This window comes from Calypte anna, chromosome 6 (genome assembly GCF_003957555.1).
Source record: "Calypte anna isolate BGI_N300 chromosome 6, bCalAnn1_v1.p, whole genome shotgun sequence".
Classification (NCBI taxonomy): domain Eukaryota; kingdom Metazoa; phylum Chordata; class Aves; order Apodiformes; family Trochilidae; genus Calypte; species Calypte anna.
Window position 1 is genome coordinate 19,598,333 of NC_044252.1, and position 23,420 is coordinate 19,621,752.

General features: G+C 37.1%; 2 protein-coding genes across 9 annotated transcripts in view; one reads left to right on the forward strand and one right to left on the reverse strand.

Moving 5' to 3' along the window:
- MARCHF5 (membrane associated ring-CH-type finger 5) overlaps positions 1 to 3,634 on the reverse strand; it is a 28,659-nt gene extending 25,025 nt beyond the window's left edge. The window contains exon 1 of one of the 2 annotated variants that reach the window (XM_008501998.2): positions 2,819 to 3,634. In XM_008501998.2, coding sequence (XP_008500220.1) covers positions 2,819 to 2,862 — 44 coding nt within the window. In that variant the 5' untranslated portion in view covers positions 2,863 to 3,634. The remainder of the gene's footprint in view (positions 1 to 2,818) is intronic. The other variant, XM_030453129.1, reaches the window with a different exon arrangement.
- The window catches only part of CPEB3 (cytoplasmic polyadenylation element binding protein 3), a 90,352-nt gene continuing 70,174 nt past the window's right edge, over positions 3,243 to 23,420 (forward strand). The window contains exons 1-2 of one of the 7 annotated variants that reach the window (XM_030453123.1): positions 3,243 to 3,325; positions 11,498 to 12,402. In XM_030453123.1, coding sequence (XP_030308983.1) covers positions 11,509 to 12,402 — 894 coding nt within the window. In that variant the 5' untranslated portion in view covers positions 3,243 to 3,325; positions 11,498 to 11,508. Of the gene's footprint in view, positions 3,326 to 3,782; positions 3,886 to 11,111; positions 11,278 to 11,497; positions 12,403 to 23,420 lie in introns of those variants that run through there. The other 6 variants (XM_030453126.1, XM_030453121.1, XM_030453124.1 and 3 more) reach the window with 6 other exon arrangements.

Consider the following 23,420-nt stretch of genomic DNA (forward strand, 5'->3'; position numbering starts at 1 on the left):
AAAGACTACATAGTAAGATGGATCAGCCAACTGATGTCATGGCAATGACATGCAATCTACTATAGAAGGCTATGAAATAGCAAACTGACAAGATGTAGCTATAGACATAACTTAGAAACAGAACTTATACATTGGTTCTGCTTAAAAACGTAATTATAGAAAATGTGAAGTCAAATTGTACTTGACAAGCAAATGACACAAGAAAAATACTAAGTATTTAAAGGATTAAGTTTTCACCCAAATGAATCACCAAAATCCACCAGAAAGTTCAACATCTTATCCTCAAAGTTACCCATAAGAATGAAAATGTTTGAAAAACACATTAAGAAGCCAGAATACCTGCTGTGACAGGTACTATACAGAGCAGCTAGAAGATAAAACTAAATGCTCAACTGGAAGACCTTTTGTCAAACAGTACTGAGAGGAAATGTATAGGACCTATAGGAAACATGAAAAAAGCCCACAGAATACTTCAGGGGTTTTTATGCATTTTCAAAATTATATTTGCAAACATAAGAACTACTGAGTTCATGATCTTAGCATACGAGGCACAATAATTTTGCTGTAAAAATTTAACATCCTAATGCCATTCAAAACAACACAAATGTTGGAGGTTTATCCTGATGATGATTCCATAAAATGTAAAAATAATTATTTATAGCCTTCAGAAATATCAAAATAAATGAAAACTCTTTTCTTCCAACTTAACTCTATAAACCGAATATGTAACTGAAAAAATATTTACACTTACTGCATTTTGAGGTCTTATCTACTCCAAAACCCTTATATTTGTATTGTAGTACACCCTGAAATAATTAAAATCCTAAATACTTGGCTCTTACTACTTACTTCGTAATACTCCATTCACTACTTTTCACAATGTTAGAGCTTCCTATACTGAGTCCACTCTTCATAGCTCCTTTTATGCTGCCTAGGTACTTAAACATTTACCCCACTGTTAAGAAAGTAAGTGACACTTGCCAGTTGTTTTAGATAATATCAACTCTGCTACTCCAAGTTTACTGGAAAGTCAGAGACACAAATTACAATTTCACAAAGCTGAAAGGATACAAGAATATTAAATGTGCATCAAAACACACATATACATTACACATAATTGAAGAACAGTAAAGTGGTCTGGCCACTAGATAAATAATTTCCTTTTTTTAATGAACTATTTAACAGCTTTAATTTAACTATTAATTTATTTTAATTTAACTATTTAATTTAACATTAATTTAACTCATTTAACTGTTGTTCTTAAGAGGGTATAAACACCATCTTACAGCCATTACCCAAAAAATTGTGGTTTCCTAAAAAGACCAAAACATATACTATTATATATTAATGAACTAAAAACTTCAAGATGCAGATAAGATTTAATTTTTTTTTTGTTTGTTTAAGAAGAGTCGATTTACATTCTTCCTGATCTTTTCCTCCCCACCACTAATAGTGTTATCATCCTCTTCCCAATTCCTTTTTGTGTTCCTTAACTCTTCCCTTTTATTCCCTACATTCACAAGGATCATACCCAACAGAATACTTTCCTAAAAAGTTTTCAAAAAATCTATACCTCCTTCCTGTTGCTTCTTGGAAATGCATTTATGGTTCCTGGTTACTAGCCTCCTTGACAAGCATTGTTCCAAATTATAACCTAAATCATCCCATCATCACCCCTCATTTCTTCAGTTTTACTAAAACACAAAGAACTTCTCCTCCCTCCCCAGCTCACTTTTATCCTCTTTCTAAATCAAATTGAAACTTCTTATCCTCACCTTCCAGGCTGCAAAAGTTCTGCCCCTGCCTCATATAGTTTATATCTCCATCACTTGCCTGATGACAGCCTGTATTTTGCTAAATCCTCTTTCTTTAGAGGTAACCTGGAAAGGAAAAAAACACCAGGTTTTGGGGTGTCTTGTTTTGGTTTTTTTTTTTGCTTCCTTATGATGAAAGCTTGACAGGTTCACCAAAAGAAGCCTTATTCCTTTTAGGTCCCCACCTTCTGAGATACCAGGCTATCACAACTCCTGCAGTAACCATATAGCTCTGTGTTTTTGCTGTTTATAGGGTTGGGTCTTAAAGGGTTTCCTAGACGATTCAAAATTGTACACAAGGAATCTTAAGTCCTCAGCAGAAATGGGTGAAAGTACTACACAGTCAAATAAAAGCATAAAGAGAAAACAAGCAGAATAAAAATAATTTAAGAGTTAGTAAGACTCTTTCCTCCCCTACATTTAAGTACGTTTTAGGCTGCACTTATTACAACACTCCAAAAAGCAATTACAGGTTTTCTTCAAAGATCATAAAACCATCAACAAAACAAACAGGACCAGCCAAGCTTTAGTAATCTTTCAATGCCTTATTTTACGCGCTTTCCCACACCTAGAGTATCTTCTAGGCCCACAGAAAGCGAACAGCCTTCTAGAGACCTCCACCATTGTGCCCAGAACCCCCGTCAGTGCAGACACACCTCCTCCTGTTTAAAGGCTGCCATAGGGAACCTGCTGCCCGCGCTTCTTAGCGTCCATTTACGACAGAGCTTGCAAGACTTCGCCCAGACCACCAGTGTCCGGAAGCCCAAAAGTGAAACCGGACCCGCGCCACCGGCCCAGGCCCTGCCCCACCTCGTCTCTCGGCCAGTAAGGCCTGCGAGGGCCCCGCTCCGAAGCAACCCACCGCAACACCCCCTGCGGCCCGCCGGCCCGGAACACGCCACAAGCAGCGCAGACCTGCGCCGATCTACGCAGCCGCGTAGGCGCCCGGGGACCCGCACGCCCACTCCAGGGGTTCCCTCCCGGTGTGCCTGTCCTCCCCGTACCTGTCCATGGTCTGCGGCAGGGCCAAGCCCGTCTGCTCAGACATGGCTTCCGGGAGGAGGGACGGGCCTAGATGAGGGCCCGGAACCTGACAAAGGCGGGCCCGGAGCCGACGAAGCCGCGCGTAACGCGTGGGTCAGTAGACGAAGGGAAGCCAAAGGAAAGGCAGCGAAACCGCCCTCCCGGGAGGCAGCCGGGCGGCCCCTCCTCCAACAGGCGGGGACGCAGAGGAGGGCCGGTCGCTGAGGCGGGACGGAGCGGCACGCAGGAGCTGCTGAACTTGGGCCGCCGCGCTGCCGGGGCGAACGACGGTGACAACGCCTCTGTGAGGTCACTGCCGAGTGCAGCAGTGACGCCGCAGCGCGCTGGCGTCAGAAAACGCTCGGCGGCCCCCGCGGCACGCTGGGAAGTGTAGTCCTAACGCCTCCAGTTCACAGGTCCCCCACCTCCTCCCCTCCCTATGTCTCTCCTCGCCGCGTAGTCGCTGCCCGACGCCCTGCGCGAGGCAGGTAAGGGAACGTATTGGCGGCGGAATGGCCGTGTTGGAGTCCGGGGGTGGGCGGAGGGAAAGTCATCTGCGAACCCGGTCCCATGGGTTCCGTGGCAGCTGCTACCCCTCCCGCTGCCTTCCGCCGCCGCCGCCGCCTGGGTCCCCCCTGAGGGCCGGGAGGGATGGAAGAGTGGGACGGGCCTTGCCACCGCCCTCCTCCTCGCGCAGTGACGGTTGCCCTCTGAGGCGAGTGAGGGGAGCGGCGCAGCCCCCTCCCGCCGGCCGTGCCTCAGCAAAGGGAGAGGCTGAGCCGCCTCTGCCGCCTCCCCGCCCCATGGTACGCCCCCCGCCTCGGGACAGCATCGCTCTACTGCGCTGCTTCGCCCGCCGAACAGGTGCAAGGGGCGGGAGCGGGCCGGCCTCCCCGTGACCTGCCCTTGGGGCGGAGAGGCCTGAGGGAATTGGGGACCTTGCCAGGCAAGGCTAGGCTGCTGAGCAGGGCGGTGGCTGGCACGTCGGAAAAGAAATCCTTTTCTGTGGGCTTGTTGGCAATGACAAGGACAAGCACCCGGCGCCCTTGTAAGTGGCCTTTCCTGCTCTCTGGAGCCACTAGCTTCTGCGTGTGCAAGTGTGTGAGGCATAGGACAGCTGGTGGTAATGACAAACCCTCCGTTTGTAGCCAGCTTGCTAGTGGCAAAAAAAACTTCTGAAGTGCTTTTAAGTTTTGTTATGTGCTCTGAAGTCAATTGAGAGCATTGCTGTCTGCGAAACTGGAAATTTAGAAGCTAAAAAGCCTTTATAGAGCAAAGGTTGGGTAACACATGGAGAGAAGTTGCTTTCCCGTTTATCACCACTATGAGCGTCTTGTGTCCCACTCAGTCCAAGTGTGCAAAGTGTGTATGCATGTAAAGGTTCTTAATAATGTCAGATTCTTCAAGCAAAGGGTGAGATTCTGCTTTTCAGAGGCAGCTGGGAGATTCCAGACTCTTGGGAAGATTGGTTTAGTAAAGACAAACTTTGAATTTTCCATTCCCGCCTAAATATAAATATATACTGTTTTGGTTTTTGTTTTTTTTACAATAGCTGTTGTGATAAGTTTTGTTACATGTAACCAGTCCCTGATACCTTGTGTAAATTATAACTTTGTTATACTGCCGTTGCTGTACGAGGTAGTCATTTATGGGGCCAACTCCACAACAGTACAGCTGCCTCAGCCTACATCTGGTCTTGGCTGAGACAAGTAGCATTTGCATGGTGTATATACATAACTATGAAGATCAAGTAGAATAGGAAGGAGTCTTTGGTGTGCTGCCTTGGCTGAAGAAAATCAGTCTGGTTTTTTTGAATCTTTGCTCAGAGAAAGATGTTGTAAAGATATATAAAATATCTGAACTTGACCTTATAAGCTATATCATATAGATTATGGCAGGTGTTCTTTAGTCTCTAAACTGTTACAAATATCATAATCAGTAATGATAAAGTCGTTATAGTGATGCAAATGTTATTTACAGGAGGTATGGATAGAAGCAGGTAGGAAGAAGACGACATGCTGACATTCTGTCCTGGAAAATTTATTTTGTACTTATTCTTGGGGAAGTAAAATTTGGTTATACTTGCACTGTGAGAAGTCTTGGATGTACAGTGTCCTGAGTGAACCCTATGTGCATGAGTTCCTGGAAGAGAACCGAATACACAATGTCCTAATTACAGCTGTTTGTGAAATGTAAGAGCAATATTAGATATCAGAGTTTCTGGTTCCTAATAATGGTCTGGAATGAGGGCATTGTCTGGTGGCTGGAGCACTGATCAAATTCTTAGGGTTTAGATATTTATTCTCAAGCATTACAAACTGAAACATGGAAGCTGGTTTTATTCCTAGGATTATGTGATATGCCCATTTTCTGTATTTGCAGAATTTGTGTACCGTGCAATTTCTGGTTTTGCTTTGGAGTGGGAAGGAGCTTCCTGCCGTGTGCAATAAAACTGTGTGGTCATGATGAGTAATAATGGCTGTGAACAATACATACCTGAAGAAACTGGAACTCAGAATCATTGGCTACCATATGAGGCAGAAGAACAGCCTGTGACAAAGGCAGGTCCTTTTCACTGCCATTGGCATAGGGAGAGATTATAAGAGTGAACAAAACTTGTATATCTGGTCAAACAGTGAACAGATGGCAGGTTTAGACATTATTTATTTTTTCTTATTTTTCCTAATGTGAAATATAAAACATGATAGGATACATAGAAACATGATAAGACAAGGAGTAATGTTTTTAAACTGAAAGAGGATAGATATTGATTGGACATAAGAAAAACTTTTTGTGATGATGGTGTTAAAATATTGGTACAGGTTTCCCAGAAAGCTGGTAGATGCCCAAACCCTGCAGACATTCAAGGGTGGATTAGACAGGGCTCTGAGCAATCTGATCTAGTTGAAGATGCCCATGCTTATTGCAAGGGGATTGGGCTAGAAGACCTCTTAAGGTCCCTTCTAAACCCCAACTGTTCTGTGAGGCAGACCTCTTAACCACCCCATAAATAGATACAGGATCCTGAAATTTAAAAAAATGTTTCATGCCTTTTTGCTTGTTCAGGAATTTGTTAGACAGCTTGAGGTATATGTTCTCCATTTTCCTGCTCTTCTAAGAATCAAAGTTTGATACTAAAATACACATGTAACAGTTTCTAAATTTGAGAAAATACTCCTTATTCCCTGACAGTGTAAGGGTTGTCATTCTGTCCTCCTCTCTTCCCCTTAACAAGACCAGATATGCAACTGCTAAGTTCAAATGCTTGATTTATTCTCCCCAACAATCTTCTCCTTAAATTTATGCTCCCTCATCCTCTTTTTATCTTCATTTTCTTTCCATTTTTTATTATTCATGGTTCCTTCTTTGCACTGGCATTTTCCACTGTAAATCTGAGGATGCTTCTTACAGGTTTTTTTTCATTTTTTAAACTATTGCTTCCCATATAATTCCTTAGCAGGAATCTTCTCTTACCTTTACCTGGTAATAGCTGCAGTTGAGCCGAGGGAGCTCTCCTGGTAACAGACTCCTTTTTCCCAGTGAAAAGTCAGGAAAAAAGATTGCTACTAATTGAGATTCAATTGAGTTCAGCCTTAGTGATATTAATTGGAGGTGGCAGCCATTTTGAATTAATAAAACTGCACATTTGGAGGCAAATACAGAACTTAATGAAAATCACCAAAACAAATATAAGCTATATAGATCCCTAAATCTGGCCAGATTTAGGCCAAAATATCAGCTTTTTAAAATAAGTTTAAAATAAGTTTTTTGATAGCACATTTATACAGATTTAAGCTTAATAAAGAAGATGACAAGAAACTACTGTAGGAATAATATGGAGGCATATTAAATATTTATCTGACCATGTCAGCCTGAAAAAGTGGCTAAATAATGAGTATCTTAATACACTTCTTTTGATCTGACAACATTAAGATTGCTGGATTTCACTGTTTTCAGCAAAGCTAAGAAACCTGATAATATGAAATTATTCAGTTTTGGTAAAACTGTATTCTAATTGCTATGATACTATTATGTAGAATTAAATTACAAGATTGGTTAGACATTCTTAATGTATTTGATTCCATCTTTAAAAAGATAAAGAACCCTAATTAAGCTAAAATTAAACAAACATAAACTGAGAAAAAGGTTTCTACAATAAAACTATTTTTTTCAGCAACATTAATACTTCATTTTAACCTTCAAGTTAGTTGGAGTATTTACTTTCTGGCAAAGCCTAGCATGGTTTCTCATAGTCATATTAGGCCTAATTTGCTTCCTAGTGAATTTCACAAAATAAAAATACACTCAATACAATGTTAATTGAGTTAGCTAGGCTTATTTAGGCCTTTCATACATTAGTTTCTTTGGAGCTGGCCCAGGTCAAGTAATTCAGATACCAGACTGAATTGCTTGTGTTCAGGTACAGCTGTTGTTATTATGAAAGACTTGGCTGGTAGAAACAAAAAATGTTTTTTTTCTAGTGCCTCGTTGATCAAGAACTGTCATTAAGTCCTGATTTTCTCTGGCTCTGGAATGCTTCTCCATTTCTGAATGGAAACGAGCATCCTCTTTATCTCAATAATTGATCTACAAAGTGAATCTACCTCTTGGGAAGAACTGACAGCAAGGGTGTGGTCCTTTCCACGAGTCCTCAAAGCATCTGAAAAACAATAACACAGAAGTGTACAGGGACAGAAAGGATCAGTATAGAATACCTTGAGCCAGCCTTGTCCTAGTTGGGGTATTTCAACAAATGAGGTGTTTTCAACTGCTGTAAGAAAACAGTTTTCCTGCCCTTAATGATTCAGAGTAGCACAAACAGGCTAGAGCCAGTGTTGAGAAACTCTTAATTACAGCATTGATGTAAGGCAGGCAGACCATACAGTCCAACATAAACAGTGTGTAGAAAGCAGACATACATGTGTTTTCATAACCCATTTTCAACTGCTTTCAATCTTTTTTAGCTTCAGTATCACTATAAAGCTATGGATATTTCATTCATTGAAAAATCAGCCTGCAGTTTTATTAAACACAGCTATTTTCATACTTCTGTTTTGACAGAATCACCAGAGTTGGAAGGAACCTCTAGAGATCATTTAGTCCAACTCTTCCTCTAAAGCAGGGTCACCTAGAGCACATTACACATTCAACTAATCCCATACAAACATAGAATTTGGTAATTTCCATAAAAGCATTAGTGTTTGGTCTTGAATAATTAGCATGATGAGTAATTACACAGAATAAATATTCAGAATCATTAATTGACTACCACAAGATGGAATAAAAGTTCTGGTAAACAAAATTGTGAAAACTTTACTCAACCTACATTAATCGTCATAATATTAATATTTTATGAGAGAAACTCTCATCAGGCTGTGTATTGATGTGGAAGCTGGAGATATGTGGATAGCACGTGGTGGAAAAAAAGTAGTTGAAATGTGGAACCACAGTGTACAGAATATATGGAGTGTTAAATAGTAAAATTTACACCTTTTTTCCCCCCTATTAGTTTGTTTTGGTTTGGTTTTTTCTTTTGGTAGAATTTTCAGTGTGGTAACAATAACCAGTAATGAAAAAGTGGTAATTTTGAAATTAAAAACTATTTAAAAAAGATAACTTTTTGCCCACATGTTGATTGTGATTTGTTTTATATTTTTGTACTTGATCTTTTTGTGTTTGAGAATGTTTTCAGAAATTATATTATGCCAGATGATCATTTAGTACTTTCTTTAGCTAAGCATCATGATACCATCTCCTTTCTAATAGCTGTATATTTTATAGCTGACATGAGCTTATTTCTTACACTAGAAGTTTGGTATTTGGAAGGAAGTTTAGAAATACTAGAACTACTTCTTTGTCTAGTGATTGTATTTCTGAATGAGTAGCTATTTGATCTGGGCTTATAAATTATATTGCCAAAAGGTCTTATCTAATTCTTCCCTTTGAGCTCAGTATGATAGATACTTGTTTTCTTGAGCTGCTGATTCAGTTTGCAGAAATTTTGCCTGCAAAGAGTGAGACAACACTTTTTTTTTTCTTCTACTTCTTTTTTTTTTTCTTTCCAAGTCCTCTTCTTTTCAGGATAGGCAGCAGTGAAATGTCATCTACAGTTAAGACTTCAAACCCCATGATTCCTTGGAAGAGAATGCACTAAAAGCTTCCTGTTGTTAAACTTTTCACCAGAGTGGTTGACTATTTGTTATATACCAAACCTGAAAGAAGAAAATAAATGTACTGTTATTTTATTGATCTTTAAATATAGAAAATCCAAAGGTAACCATTCCTTAAAAATTTCTGTGTTGACTGCGTGGTTTACTGCATGCAAATGGAGTTGCTATTGCCATGGGGTTATAGATTTCATGTACTGGATTGTAAATTTGTACATATTCTTACACCAGCAAATAATCAAGCAGTCCCAACATTAGACGTTGTCTGGCCTGTCTTTCAAAGTCATTTATTATCCAGTGTTTTTCCATTCAGACTGGCTTCATTTACTAAAGGTGGGTCTTGACCTTGACAAGTGTGTTGAATCGGGCAGTGATTTTTACCTTTAAGAAGCAATATGAAAATTACATACATTAGATAAAGTTCAGAAACAGCTTGCTCTGTCAAGGTGCATATTTGAAGTAATTTGAAGCCACTATAGATAACCTGGTGACTAACTGATTTAAATATACTTTGTGGTGACAGAATTCTAACATTTCAGCTGCTATGTTATTCTGTCTAAATATATTTCTGTATTGATAGCTCAGAACCAGGGGGAGGATAAGTATAATTTTTTTCCTCTGGTGTGAAATCTGCAGTAATTTTATGTAGCCTTTGGAATAATAGTGATTCTGATAGAAATTAAGCTAATGGAAAGCTTAATAGAACTTGGTATACTATGGTTTACTGCAGTATTGTTTTCAGCTGGCTTGCAAGGTTTTCTGCACCCCCAGCAGAATTGCATGTTACAGATGCAATAATTTATTCTTAGGAACTGGCTTTAATATTTTCTCACTGCAAACTCCATTCATGAACCCTTACTGTTCAGTTTACATACTGAACAGGGAAATAATCAGGAGTATGAGCAGTAACTTAATTGATAACAGAAATCTGTCATGACATACATCTTAACTAAAAGGTGTGTGTATGGCTCAGAAGAGATATAAACGAAAGAAATAAAAATATGTTAAAGATAAACATGGATAATCTGAAAACTGTTGATGTCAGAAAGTAGAGCATTGTGGATTTCATTCTTTGCCACCTTTCTTAAACAGTTGATTTATTTGCTTTACTTCATAATTAAAACAACATTCCTAAAAATTGCAGTCTTAGGAGTGTAGATGTCATATGATTAACTCAATAGAAATGCAATTAGGTATTCAGCTATGACCATCTTTGATACAGTTACTCAATTGAAGTAAGTGATTTTTGGCTCATTTAAAATACTTTTGAGATTTATAATGATCTCTTCAATTGACTAGAAGTCTGCAAAATGTAGAGATTCCTGGTCTAGTTTCATGCAATTGCTGTTCATTGATGTCTGTATGCATTAGTCCTTCTGTGTTTCAAAACAATAATCAAATTTTATGATGTGTCCTATTTTATATTGAGCACCTTTTCTAGCAGATATGACTCAACCATACTACATACCTTTATTTTTTTAAACTTTAAATGCACATCATGATTTAGCAAATAATTTGCATCATTAGTCTTTGTGCATATAAAGATGTTTTTTCAAGTATGCCATGTTTATAAACATTTCCTATTGCCTCATTTTTATTTTTCATTGTGAAAGCATCAGAAACATCAGGTATTTTGACCTTTTTTCTAATAAAAAATTACTCTTGATTTCATATGTAGAGAAATACAGCAGCTAGGAATACCTTTAAGCAAAGGACTGCTCGGATGTAAAGTAGCATTTTAGACTGAAAGATTGTAGGTCACAGAAGACGAATTGTAATGCCCACCGGTAGGTTTGTACATGAAGGGTACCCCCCCCCCTCCTTCGTCACAAGCAGCGAGCAGTAGAGCTGTGAGACTGAAAAAGGACAGGAAACGATTGTGCAGCTACACGATTGTGCGAGATTTCGTATGTGTATTCTCTCTGATAAATTTACATAATTAAAAGCTTGTTTGTTGATTAAGAATAATCGGTACCCGGCTCCTTTAACAGTCTCCTAATAGAAAAAGGGGTGGGGAAGAATGAAGACTGGTGTCTTTTTAACCTTGCTGAAGGACGCAGCAGTATTTATTGACGTATGCAAATAACAAGGGGGAGGAGGTGGAGGAGGAGGAGGGTGCTTGGAAAAACAGGAACCAGAATCAGTTTCTCATTGCAGGGTGAGAGCTCTGAGTTCCGGTGTAAGAGAAAAGAGACGTGGCGAAATTGCTGTATATCTCTGCCCTATAAGCACATCTCTCATTTAGGCTGAAAGGAAGCAAGGCAACAAAAAGGGTGAAGCATCTTAAAAACTATTTTAAAGGCAATCTAGCACGATCAAAGGTTACATATTCCTAAATGGGGGAGGGGAAAGATTACGGGTTTGCCTTGCTGTAAGATAGCACTAGCAATAGGATGGGGTTTTTGTCCGGCAAATGATTAAAACAACCTGGCTTGTGGTATAAATGACAATGTTAATAATCTGTCTCTGTGTTTTTTCCCCATACTGTTTCAGCTGCGCAAACCATGCAGGATGATTTACTGATGGACAAAAGCAAAGCCCAGCCCCAGCAGCAGCAGCGGCAGCAACAGCAGCAAGATCCAAACTCTGCAGAAGCCCCATCTACACCCATCTCATCGGAGACACCCAAACCAGAAGACAACAGTTCAGTGACTAGTATCGGCACATCAGCTCCTTCCCAAAATAGCAAGGAGAAGATGCAGATGGAGTCTCCCATTTTGCCTGGCTTGAGCTTTCACCAGCCTCAACAAGAACCTGCAGCCGGCACCTCCTTGTCTCCCTCCTTTGGCAGCACCTGGTCTACAGGGACCACAAACACGGTGGATGATAGCTTTTTCCAAGGGATTACTCCAGTCAATGGGACAATGCTTTTCCAGAATTTTCCACATCATGTCAACCCTGTATTTGGTGGCACTTTCTCACCTCAAATTGGCCTAGCTCAGACTCAACACCACCAACAGCAGCAGCAGCAGCAGCAAGCTCAGCAGCAGCAGCGGAGGTCACCTGTAAGCCCTAATCAGGCACCTTTTGCCCAGAGAAATGCTGCTTACAGCCATCAGCCCATCATGACCAGCAAGCCGTCTTCCTCCTCTGCCTCCTCTTCTTCTTCCTCCAGCTGGAATAACCATCAAAATGCAGCTTGGAGTACACCTTCCAACCCTTGGGGTGGATTGCAGGCTGGCAGGGACCCTCGAAGGGCAGTTGGAGTGGGGGTTGGCGTGGGAGTGGGGGTCGGTGTACCCTCACCCCTCAATCCCATTTCACCCCTTAAAAAACCATTTTCCAGCAATGTTATTGCCCCTCCAAAGTTTGCACGGGCTGCACCCTTAACCCCCAAGTCCTGGATGGAAGACAACGCATTCAGGACGGACAATGGCAACAATCTGTTGCCTTTTCAGGTAAATGACTCTGTGCACCTTCTACATGATTATAGCTATAACAAAGTTGTATTTTTTTTGCAGGGGTGTATTTCACATACTGTTCTTTATGAAAGGCACCTCCAAAACATATTTGCATTGAATCACTGAATACTCACCTTATGTGAAAGAAGTGGGGTTGATACCTAGAGATGCATACACAAAGATTCCAAATTGTGGCTTAAGTTTCAGAGTCTTATTTTTCTAATAACGTTACCTTAAATGTGGCAGGGCTTTTTTTTTTGTTGTTGTTTTTGGGCTCATTTCTCCCTTTTTTTTTCTTAGCATTCTCTTAGTACTGTGTGTTATAATTTTTTTTCATACTGTCATATATCTGAGAAACCCAAGATGTTGAAATTGCTGGCTTCAGGTTTTTTGGCATGTTAATTTTTACTGAAGGGGCTTATTAACCAGAACTCCAGCTAATTATTTTATCACCACTGCAATAACTGATTGTTCTGTGTTGTGATGGGATTTAATGGGAAGTCTGTTCACATAAGGTATACATATAAAAAGCTGTATTTGTCTGATATGCACACCCTGCTGTTATATTCACGGTGGACGTTTTGAATACATCTAGAAGCAGCATGGGTGTGTATGGAACGAGTGGTATATATGTCCCTTCCAGTAAGGAAATGCCTAATACAATAGATGTGATATAGAAATGGCAGGGAAGTATTGTATAAAATAAACTACTTTATGCTGTTCAAACTATTCACAGAGAAAAGAGACAATAGGACACGACCTTCAGAGCCATATTGCAATGGAGTCTATTTACTAGCTACACAGCTCTGAAATATTTAAAGCTGCAGTGTCCTTCACTGTTTTTTTTAAATCTATGACGACAAAGCAGATCAATTGCAGCTGAAACTGGGCCACATAGAAGATTTGCAATTTTAATGCAGAAAAAGCCTGTCGTTGTGTGAAATCCATTTGAAGTTGAGAAAAGCAGTACATGCACTTGCAGTTATATCTATACATGGTAAAGTGACTAAAAAAAGTAAAGTGGCTAGCTTTTTTTAGTCTTTTTTTGTACAGTGAGATAATTAATATATGCTTTCTCTCCTGGTAAATGCTCTCTTAACAAAGTATGAATTCTCAAACATTTTAACTTATCAGTATGGTAAGAATAGCATTTTGATTGACACAATATTAGAAAGTAAGTTAAAAAAATAAACAAATAAACACCCTCCCCATGACTTTAAGAGATCGCTAAAGTAGAATACATGTATTCCTGTGCACTTTCCAGTCCCATTCAAAGAGGGCACCTTATAGTCAGACTTAAAATTTCATTTTGCTGCTTCATTCTGTTTAAAGGGAGAGTTGCCAATTTTTTATTGGCTCCTCTCAGTGAAGGCGGAGTGGCTCCTAGTGAACTGCGGGTCAACCTCTTTGTAGCATAGAAGTCCTGAGAAAGATTAGCCTTTAGAGGAGATATTCCTGGTGAAATTGTGTTGCAGGAGCAGAGAGCAACATGGTAGCTAATTAATATAACACCCAGTAATTTTTTAGGAGTGGGAAATGTTTCAATTTACATTTATTCTTTTATGTAAATTGGCTACCTCTTAAGACATTTCAGATTCTGGTAAATTTTGTATGAGTAAGGAAAACAACAATAAATGGTCTTATTTTTTTTCTGGTCACTGAGATAAATATTTAATGAATGCACAGCTTTATTATAGTGACTGCAAATTGTCACAAATGAAACTAACAGGTCATCCCTAAGGAAAAAAGTGGACAAATGTTTTTAAAGAAAACTTTAAAAAAAAATTATTTGAAAAGTAAGGTTTTGAAAATCTAAAGTATTAGCTAATATGTAAATTTGAAAACCTGTTTTTTTCTCTGTGAATTTAACCTGGTATTTTCCTGAAAGCAAATATTTACGCTATTCTCAGCACCAGATGGAATGACAGTCTGATTTTAAGAACTCTGAAAACTTGTATTTTTTTTCCTATTAGGCTCTTTTTAATACAAGCTGATGAATTTTGCATACAAGATTGTAATCTGGGTTAATGTTTATTGCTCCTATACTTAACAAATTGCCGAAGTCTTGAAACCATATTATTGGTTGTAGGCAACTGTCCAGTTATATCGATAATGATGAAATTCAAATTCCTATAAAGGTTTAATGTTTGCTCGGGCTCTGTTTGCTCTGATGGGGTTTTTTTTGTTGGTTTGTTTTTTTTTTTTCCTCCCCCCCACCATTTAGAGATTTGGCAATATGTTGACACAGTCAGTTCTGCTTGTCAGCACTATCAAGTAATTCTGGCAGGTTTATCCATGTACATCTGCCACCCTTCATAACTGAGCATTTTTCATCTGCTTCAACAATGCCTTTCAGTAAACTTGCCAGGAACATGTTAATTCACATTAGCAAGTTTTTTGTGATAACCTATTTTTTTATCTATGTTGATATTGTAAGACTTTCAGAAAGAAGTAATGTAATAATGTGTTCACTGGTTGAATTAACATCAGCCATATGTGTTTTTTAGTTCAGGTCTTTGCAGTGGTCAAAAATTCTTTGCAGAAAACATATAATCAAGGTTTGTGTTCTGAGTTTGTAATGTATGAAGATAGCTGATACTCAGCTACTGATATATCTGGTTCTAGGAAAAAATGTTGAATTTTAAATTCTATCTTAAGAGTATGTATATAAAGAAATATGCTACATGTCTTCATCCTTGAATGCATATTTTATGTCAAAACAAATTGGCATCTGTCCCTAGGAGTTGTGCTGCAGAACATTTAAAATATTACTTGGTAGGAATTCTGTTGGTGCCTGCCTTGTGACAGGTGTTGAAAGGAAACTTAAAAGCTTTGGAGGAGACTGTTTTCATGTACTTACTGAGGAAAATTGATTGCACCATATAAAAAGAATTTGAAGATACAAGACTGATGGTTGAAAGGGAAAAGAAAAAAAAACAGTTGGCCTGGAATTAAATATAATGTAGAAAATAAGAGAGAGCACAGGAATAGATGTGGAACAAGGTCATATATGAAATAAAGAAATGTGGCCAGTTTGTTCTCCTGAGTGTTCTCAGATTCTGAGTGGTTCAGGCAAAGGTCTTCTGTTGTGATTATGATGTGACAGGCAGTAGTGTTGTGCCATCATGTTAGGTGATCCTCATTTCTGAAATTTGAGGCTGACATTGAGATTGTTCCTGGGATCTGGGCAGCAGTTCAGTTCCTTTTTACAGCAGAGTGGTGGGGCTTGAAGAGAGCTATTGTCATCTTGTGCTTCTGCCCTGCTCCTAGAATTCTCTTCTCCTTCACTTCTCAGGTAAATAGTGTATTTCTGTTGACATTTGGCCGTAAAAAGACATTGGGACACAGCCTGTGGGGAAGGAAGATTGATGGTGCTTGAAATAGACCCTTGGAAGCATGGATAAGTGATTCTGTTTACAGAAGACAGAGAAGGAATTAAATGTTTAGAGACCAGTATGCTAATTAAGGAAGTCTACCCTGTGGATTTTTAATAATAACATCACTATAATAATTTCCCAGAAACTGTTCAAGTTTTGCTGGTTTATGAGTAATGTTCTCTAGAAGCAATAAAAAATACAGGCAAGTTTCAGATTTAAAAAATGCATAGCTATTCAGAGCTCTGAAGATTCTGGCATATTTCAAGTCATTCTTGGCAGCTTTACTGATAAATATTTCTCTAGCAGAAAGAAATAAGGTGGTATTATTGTGGATAAAGATAGTTTTAGTGTGCTATCATTTGCAAGGAGGCTGAGAAGATTTTTTTCGAGGTGTGTTTGACTGCTTGTGTTTTTCCTTGTTGATTTCAATTAGTCTGAATGCAGATGAAATTGTAAGCTACATATAGGAATTATATAGAAATTCAGTATTTCATACTTAAAATACAAGTCCATGCAGTAAATGTGTATGCATATAAGTATAGATGCATAAATGTTTGTATGAATATATATTTGTATGAATATATATTTGTATATTTAGATAGAGATACACTAATTCGTAATACATTAGCAGGCACAAATACTTTGTCATGTTTTGTACTAAACACTCCGTAGTTGCTTTTTGAGTGAAATGAAGGACAAGGGAATGGGCACTGCATAATGTTTGTTGTTCCAGTTTGACTTTTGGTTGATGATTAATAGCTCCTTCAGAAGCTGCTTTCTTTAAACATTTTAAGTTCTTCAGGTCTGTGATGTTAGCTCATACTTAGCTTTCTCCATGCCAGTAGAGATTGATGCTCAGAATAAATTATGGGCAAAATAAATTTGTTTGTTAGTCCTAGGAAAAAGGATATTTATATGCTGTTAAGTCCAATTTTATAATGTTTGTGCTAGCCTCTTCACAGGCAATGTAGTGGCTCTAGCTTATTTTTCATAGTTCAGTTTTTTATCCCTATGGTAACCTGAAAAGCACATTAAGATATCTCACAAATATATGTGTGAGTGTGTATTAAAACTGATAACTGAATTAAAATGTATTGGAGCATTCATATGTCTAACAAATACAGTTTAATGTTTTTCAATGAAGAAGTTTTACTGGCTAATATGCTCGGGCAACTGTAATTTTAAAGTCTTTGTTTACATCTAGACTTACTTTGTTTTGCAGCCAGAAATAGTTATATGCAATAAGTCTATTTGAAGATTGATTTTTAAAACACTGTATTTCTTTATTCTACATTTGACATCCTGTCCTCCAGCTCCTTGACAGTTTATTAGGGTTAGTTAATACTTATAGTGTTAACGATGTCTTAAACTATTTCTTAACATGTAGGAAAAAGAAAAATAACTGATTCTAAGCTTTCTTACATGGTGACACATAAATGCAGGCAGCCTGCAACTGCAAAAAAAAAAAATTAAAAAAGGACATGGTTGTTGTGGAAGTAACTTAGTCCATGCATTTGTTTTTCCTTACCCTCCTCCTTTTCTATATGATTCTGTTGTTACTATTAAGAAGCACACTAAGTAGCCTGATTCTGAACATGAAAATGTGAGAACATGTCATGGTATCTCAGTAGTCTTCCAGTGGAAAAGATAAAAGCAATACATGACGTTCTAGCCTTAGTAGTTGTGAAGTACTGTATAATATTTGTTACATTTTAAATTTGAGGTCTAAGAATCTGTGATTTCAAAGTAGTTAAAGTAACAGAACAGAACGAAAAGCACATCAATGTTTCATAAGTATAATTATTTGAGTACTAATTACTTATTGATTGCTGTCTTGATTTTAAGTAACCAGTTGAATCACAGATAAGCCCTCAGAGGTTAATAAAGATAGAGCAAAGGCATGAGTTCAGTATAAGTTGATATTCTGAACAACTTCACAAATAGGCAGGACTTCCTTAAAAAAATTAGAGGTATTAATATAGAACAATGTATCAATAATTTTGACTCAAAGGTTTGATAAATGAATTATCTTTTCTTTTGGAGGTAATGGAGAAAGGAAGCTGAAGGGTACGGCAGCTTCTTTTGCTATTTCCTTTCTTGGAACACCCCCAGTTCTCTCTGTGATTTTTTTTTTTTGTTTGGTTGGTTGTTTTTTTGTGTGTGTTCTTTTTTGGTGTTGTGTTTGGTTTTGTTTTTTGTTTGTTTGTTGTTTTGCTAAAGGCTGCTCTTGTGAATTGAATGTTAAGAGAGAGAGACACCTGGAAAAGTAATGTTTTTCCATTCCAGGTGATTTTCAAGAAGAAAATATAAGTGTGCTTAGTGTATGATGAACATTTCCTGTTCCTTGCCGTTGGTGAAATAGCTCTCCTTTTGCTAAGGTCACTCATGAGTGATTCCTGGCATACCACAGCATACCAAAAGGAAGCAAAAAGATAGCACTGCTTAGTTTGAAGTTATAGAGCAATCTTAAACTGTAGACATCTGAATTTTGCTTGCACTGGGTAGACTACTGTGCCTCCAAAAACTTCTGAATTAGACTGAAAAGGAAAATACCATACCAAAAGCCATCCCATGAGGACCTTTGAGAGAGGCCCTAAGGCTCTCTGGCTGGTATTTGTTACTCTTTTTCTGATAACTTTTTCTTTTACTGATCACTTGAGATAGTGTTACAAGTTTGAGAATAAAATTAACAAATAAAAGATGCTAGTCCCAGAAATTAAATCAAAACCTTATTCCAAATTGTGGCATAAACTCCCACAGAAAATAAAGGCCTTTAGAAGCTACACTGTTTTTCGCAGAATAATCATGCTGCTTTGCTTTTGCATTTATCATAGTAACATGTGATATGTTATTTAAGGAAAAGGATCTGTTTAAGACTTTCAGCATAATGGCTCTAAGCAGATTTTAGGTAAAGTATCTCTTCATGGGCCAATAACTTCCCTCTTATAGGGAATCTTCCTAAATGTCCATATGTGTTTAGAGATTGATTTATTTTTTTATTTCCATCTAGCCAGCAACAAGTGTAAGCAGAACATATAGTATGAAAGAAATAAACTGTGAATTCTTCAAAGTTTTAGACAATTTTTTCATTCCTAGTAATATTAGCATTTTGTCTGTAAATTATGCAAAATATATGTACATCTATAATCTATACCTCTGTGTGCCTAAGCAGTTCATTTTTCTCCAGAAGATAATTGTAACTAATTTTCAGCAACGCCTGCTATAGAACTACTTTGAGAAAGTAAGTTTAGCTGGTATTGAAATAATTTGCCTCTTTCATACCTAAGCTAAACTTGTTTTTGCAGAGACTGTTCAAGTTGTAGTAGTTTTCCCTTCTTGGTTTCTGACAAGTATGTCAGAGTAGTGTTTAGACATTTCAGGTTTTAGACTATTGTGACATTTTATAACTCCTGTACCATTAGCATGTGTTGTTTTATTATTTCTTCTTTATTTAATTTTTCTTTGTTTCTTTGTTTAGTAGAAATTTATGAAGTGCAAAGGCATTGCTTTCAAGCAAGTCTCAGAATATTGCAGATGCTGATAATGAGCAGGTGTTTTTTGAAGTATTTACATGGATATATATTTTTGTATATAGAAATAGATCTTAATTTGTTAATATTTTATTATTACCTGTAAACTTGAGAATTTTAAAAAAGCAAGTTCTGTAATGCCACAGAAACTTGGCTTGTGCATCTTCAAACTTGGTCAAATTTTCATAAGCTTCAGTTATATGATTCTGTCTTTTCCTTCCATTTCCTTGTTTAATGTGTCTTTGTCTGTTTACTGTCTGCTTTTCAAACACTAACTTTTTCCGTACCCAGAGATTGAAGTGTTAATTTTTCCAACATCTTACAGAAGAGAAGTACAGGACAGATATTGATCTGCTTTTTCATAAGAATGTTAAGAGACAGAGTGGTGTGATTTCCATTTTATGGATGTAAGTTAGGTGCACAGAATTTGGAGAAATTATTTTCTTCTGTTTGTTCAATCTGGGAAGAGTAAAAATCAGAAATACAGCTGATTGAAAGCCGAACATCCATTGACTATCTCTCTGTTTGCAGCTTGTATGAATTTCCAATTAGGCACCAAAAAGTGAAATTTTTACCTGTGAGAGATTTAAGTTGTTACATGCCAGTTTTTCAGGAATTAAGAACTTTTTATCAAGTAAGAAATATTTAATTTCCTTAATTGTGACGCCCACTTTTCCTTAAACTGGGCTCTGTACACCTTCCAAATTCTGTGAGAAACTTCTGCAAACAGCCTCCTAATTATTCATAAACATCACTGATAGGCACTGGATGAGATAGGGTTGTTTTGGTTTTTTTAAATGGTTTTGAATGCTAGAGAGCTATAGTTTATTAATGCAAAATGCATTTAAATTTCACAAGCAATCTTACTTTTCCACATCCTTATTTTTTTTTTGGTGTACAGCTTTGCAAAATTTGCAAGAATTGCAGTTTTCTTTTAAATTTCTTAGAGCTTTAGTAAAATACTTAAGCAACCCCACAGCTTCTGTTACATGTTAGGATGCTGACCTTCACATGATTCATCAGCCAAGTTGGAGTGTTTTGATAACTGCACAGATTGTTCCTGGTTTAACAAAATTAATGAGGGTTGTGTACAGAGTGCATAGTGTCAGTGGGTTTCAGTTTTGGGTAAACTGTGGTTTTTGTGAACATGGCCCCTTTTTTGTTTCATCCAGGCTTGAACTGTTCAATCCTTTCAAACTTCCTTTATCCTCTTTTTGTTCCTGCTTTTTTATCCCCTTCTTTACTGAGGCTTTTCATTTACTGAGGCATTTTCATTTCATTTACTGAAGCTGTATTCTACTTTCTATGTAAAAGCTTGACGTTACAGAGAAAGACCCAAAAATATCTGTAGTCATAAGCTGAATTGTGTTCACTTACTTTCTGGGAATTGCTCCTATGAAATTTCCCTTGTGTGAAAACTTAATAGCATAGAGTGATGTAAGTAGGTTTAACAAATGCAGGGAGAATGGAGTTTTCAGAAATACTAGCTAGAAGATCTGAATTTTAGAAATTTAAGAACTTTAACCAAGTGATAATTCAGACTGAACATGCCAAACTGATTGTCTTTCCCCTTCCCTAAATCAGGTTCCAGAATGTGTGACTTGGGATAGATTTTTCAAACAGATTGACAGAAGAACACTTCCAACATAAAATGAGAAACAGTATGTCTTTAACAAGGACATTTCTAATATATCTATTTTTCGTTTATGTCATAATTTAAAATGGATGTTCCAGTGAAATTAATCTTTCCTACATGGAAGAATTCTTGCAAGAGATGTGCCTCTTAGAAGGATTCACCCTCGAAAAGTTATTTTTGGCAACACTGTAAGCAACTTAAAGCTGACCTTTTCATTAGAAATGTCAGACAACTTTAGAGTGATGGTGTCTATATGCATTATGTTCCTGAAATAATATATTCTATATAAAAGAATGGCTCTTCAAAACAAAGAAAATATCCTATTGAAGCTTTCTTGGTTTTGTTGTCAGAGTGCTAAAGGCTTTTTTGGCAATTAAGATTTATTTCCTAAAGGAAGTTTTTGTTATTATGGTTTCTTATGAAAGCTGCTACAGATAAAACATAACAGACATTTTATTTGAAAACATTTGATCATAAAATATATTTTTGGATTAAATGAAAATTCATAATTCCTCCTTGGCAGTTGGTACTTCATTCTGCTTGAAGCAATGAAAATGTTTAGGTTTTTACCTGCTGTTTCTTACCAGCAAAGAGGTGTGTGTGTGAAGGTAGGAGTTGCCATATTGTCTTGAATGTTTATGTAATTTCTAACTGATAAGAATGAAAAAAGCCAGGCCAGTGATTTTGACTTGATTTTCAAGGATAAAGTTTAAATTATCATAAATGAAATCTGGGAGCAGGAACTGTAACTACAAAACTAACTATTTTTGTATTCTTTTTTTTTTATTTTTGAAATTTAAGTTTTGGTTTGGGTTTGGTTTTTTTTTCTGTAACTTTCACAGTTTTTTACTGGTTACTGGTTTTCTACAGTCATAATGTCAAAAAGTAAGCTTTATGTATTCATGTGAATGTTCTAAATCCTTGCTACAAATGTGTGTGTGTGTGTGTGTGTGTGTGTGTGTTGAAGTGTGAATTTGAGTGTCTTAACTTTTTACAATCTTTCTTAACATTGTAGACGATCTCTTGGATGTTTCTTCAATCTTAAGCTTATTCCTTCTGCTCACCTCATATTTCTTCTGCTTCTACTTATAAAAAGGGAAAAAAAATTAAAACTAAGGTGTTTTTTTTGTTTGCTTTCAAATTTTACTTTGCCAATGAAATCAGTAATCAGCATGATTTACTTGCTCACCGGCATCTGACCATGAAGTGCCATTTAATTTTAGTTATACGCTGTACAATGTATGTAGCAATCAGTTCAGACTCTGAAGGCATTGAAACTGTTAAACATAAAAAGGCATCGAATAGGGGAAGATTTGGAGTTTGTGCCAAGCATCACTGAACCATCTTCTCAGCTATGCTGAGTGTTTTCCTCTATGCATATGTTTTTACTTTCACCTGGAATGTTTTTTTGCAGAATTTTAGGGGACTTTTTAATGATTTATTTGACTTTTTTTTTTCCTGGTTATGTTTAAAATAGTATTTTTGAAAAACCTGTTTATTTTGGTTTACAGTGTTTCTCTATTAAATCAGAAAATCTAAGAACAATGCATTTCAAGATGCTTTATTAAATGTTAGATCATCTCAATTTTTCAAGTCTTCCTTCCACTGACATTACCAGGAGCTCTCCTATCATTCTTTTTCTCTTTTCTATTTTACTCTGTCTTTTAAATTTTTCTATTTCTTCCCTGTTAACCTTAAAAAAGGATTAAAGAAATCAATCTAAATTAAAAAGTGAAAAAATAAATGGATGGAAGCTTTAACCCTTATTTGTAAGAAAGTACTTGTGCTTTAGTTCAGGTAATGAATTTTTCTCATGTTCAGTAATATATTTATTGATTTATTTTATATGCATATATGACAAGCTCTTCCTGAACTGAGCAATTCTTGTTTGTATATCACTGATAGTGCATTGATTGAGGTCCAAGAGAGTTGGTGTCTGCTTAGTTATCAGGTAGACACCTAGAATGTAAAAGATAGAAAGGTAAAACTTCTTTGTAAAGTTTACCATGTGTTACGCATCCAGAAATAAGGTAGAGAATGAGCAGCATGTGATACACATTCATGAAATGTTACATCACCTCACATCACTCAGGAGATCATACTTCATAAACCTTAAATCTGTTAAAATTCCATGTCCCCTGTGGTCTCCTGAGGAATTGTTTTCCAGAGTACTACTTAGAGCCTTTTTTTTAAGCTCTAATGCATGCAGCATTTTACTTTGTGAAGGAGATTTTTAAAAGCATTAATGAATTAATATGTAGGTAGCTTGTGTTACTACCATATACAACATTACTTTCAGAGTAACTGTATATTTGTAAAGGATTAATAAATGATTAATATGCTAACTGATTGTTTGGGTCCAGCATATTAACAGATGGCTTGTAACCAAATCTAATACTGTCTATTGATGTGCTTAGTAAACATTAAGATGCATAATAACCAAGCCTGTGAAATGTTTATAACACACTTCAT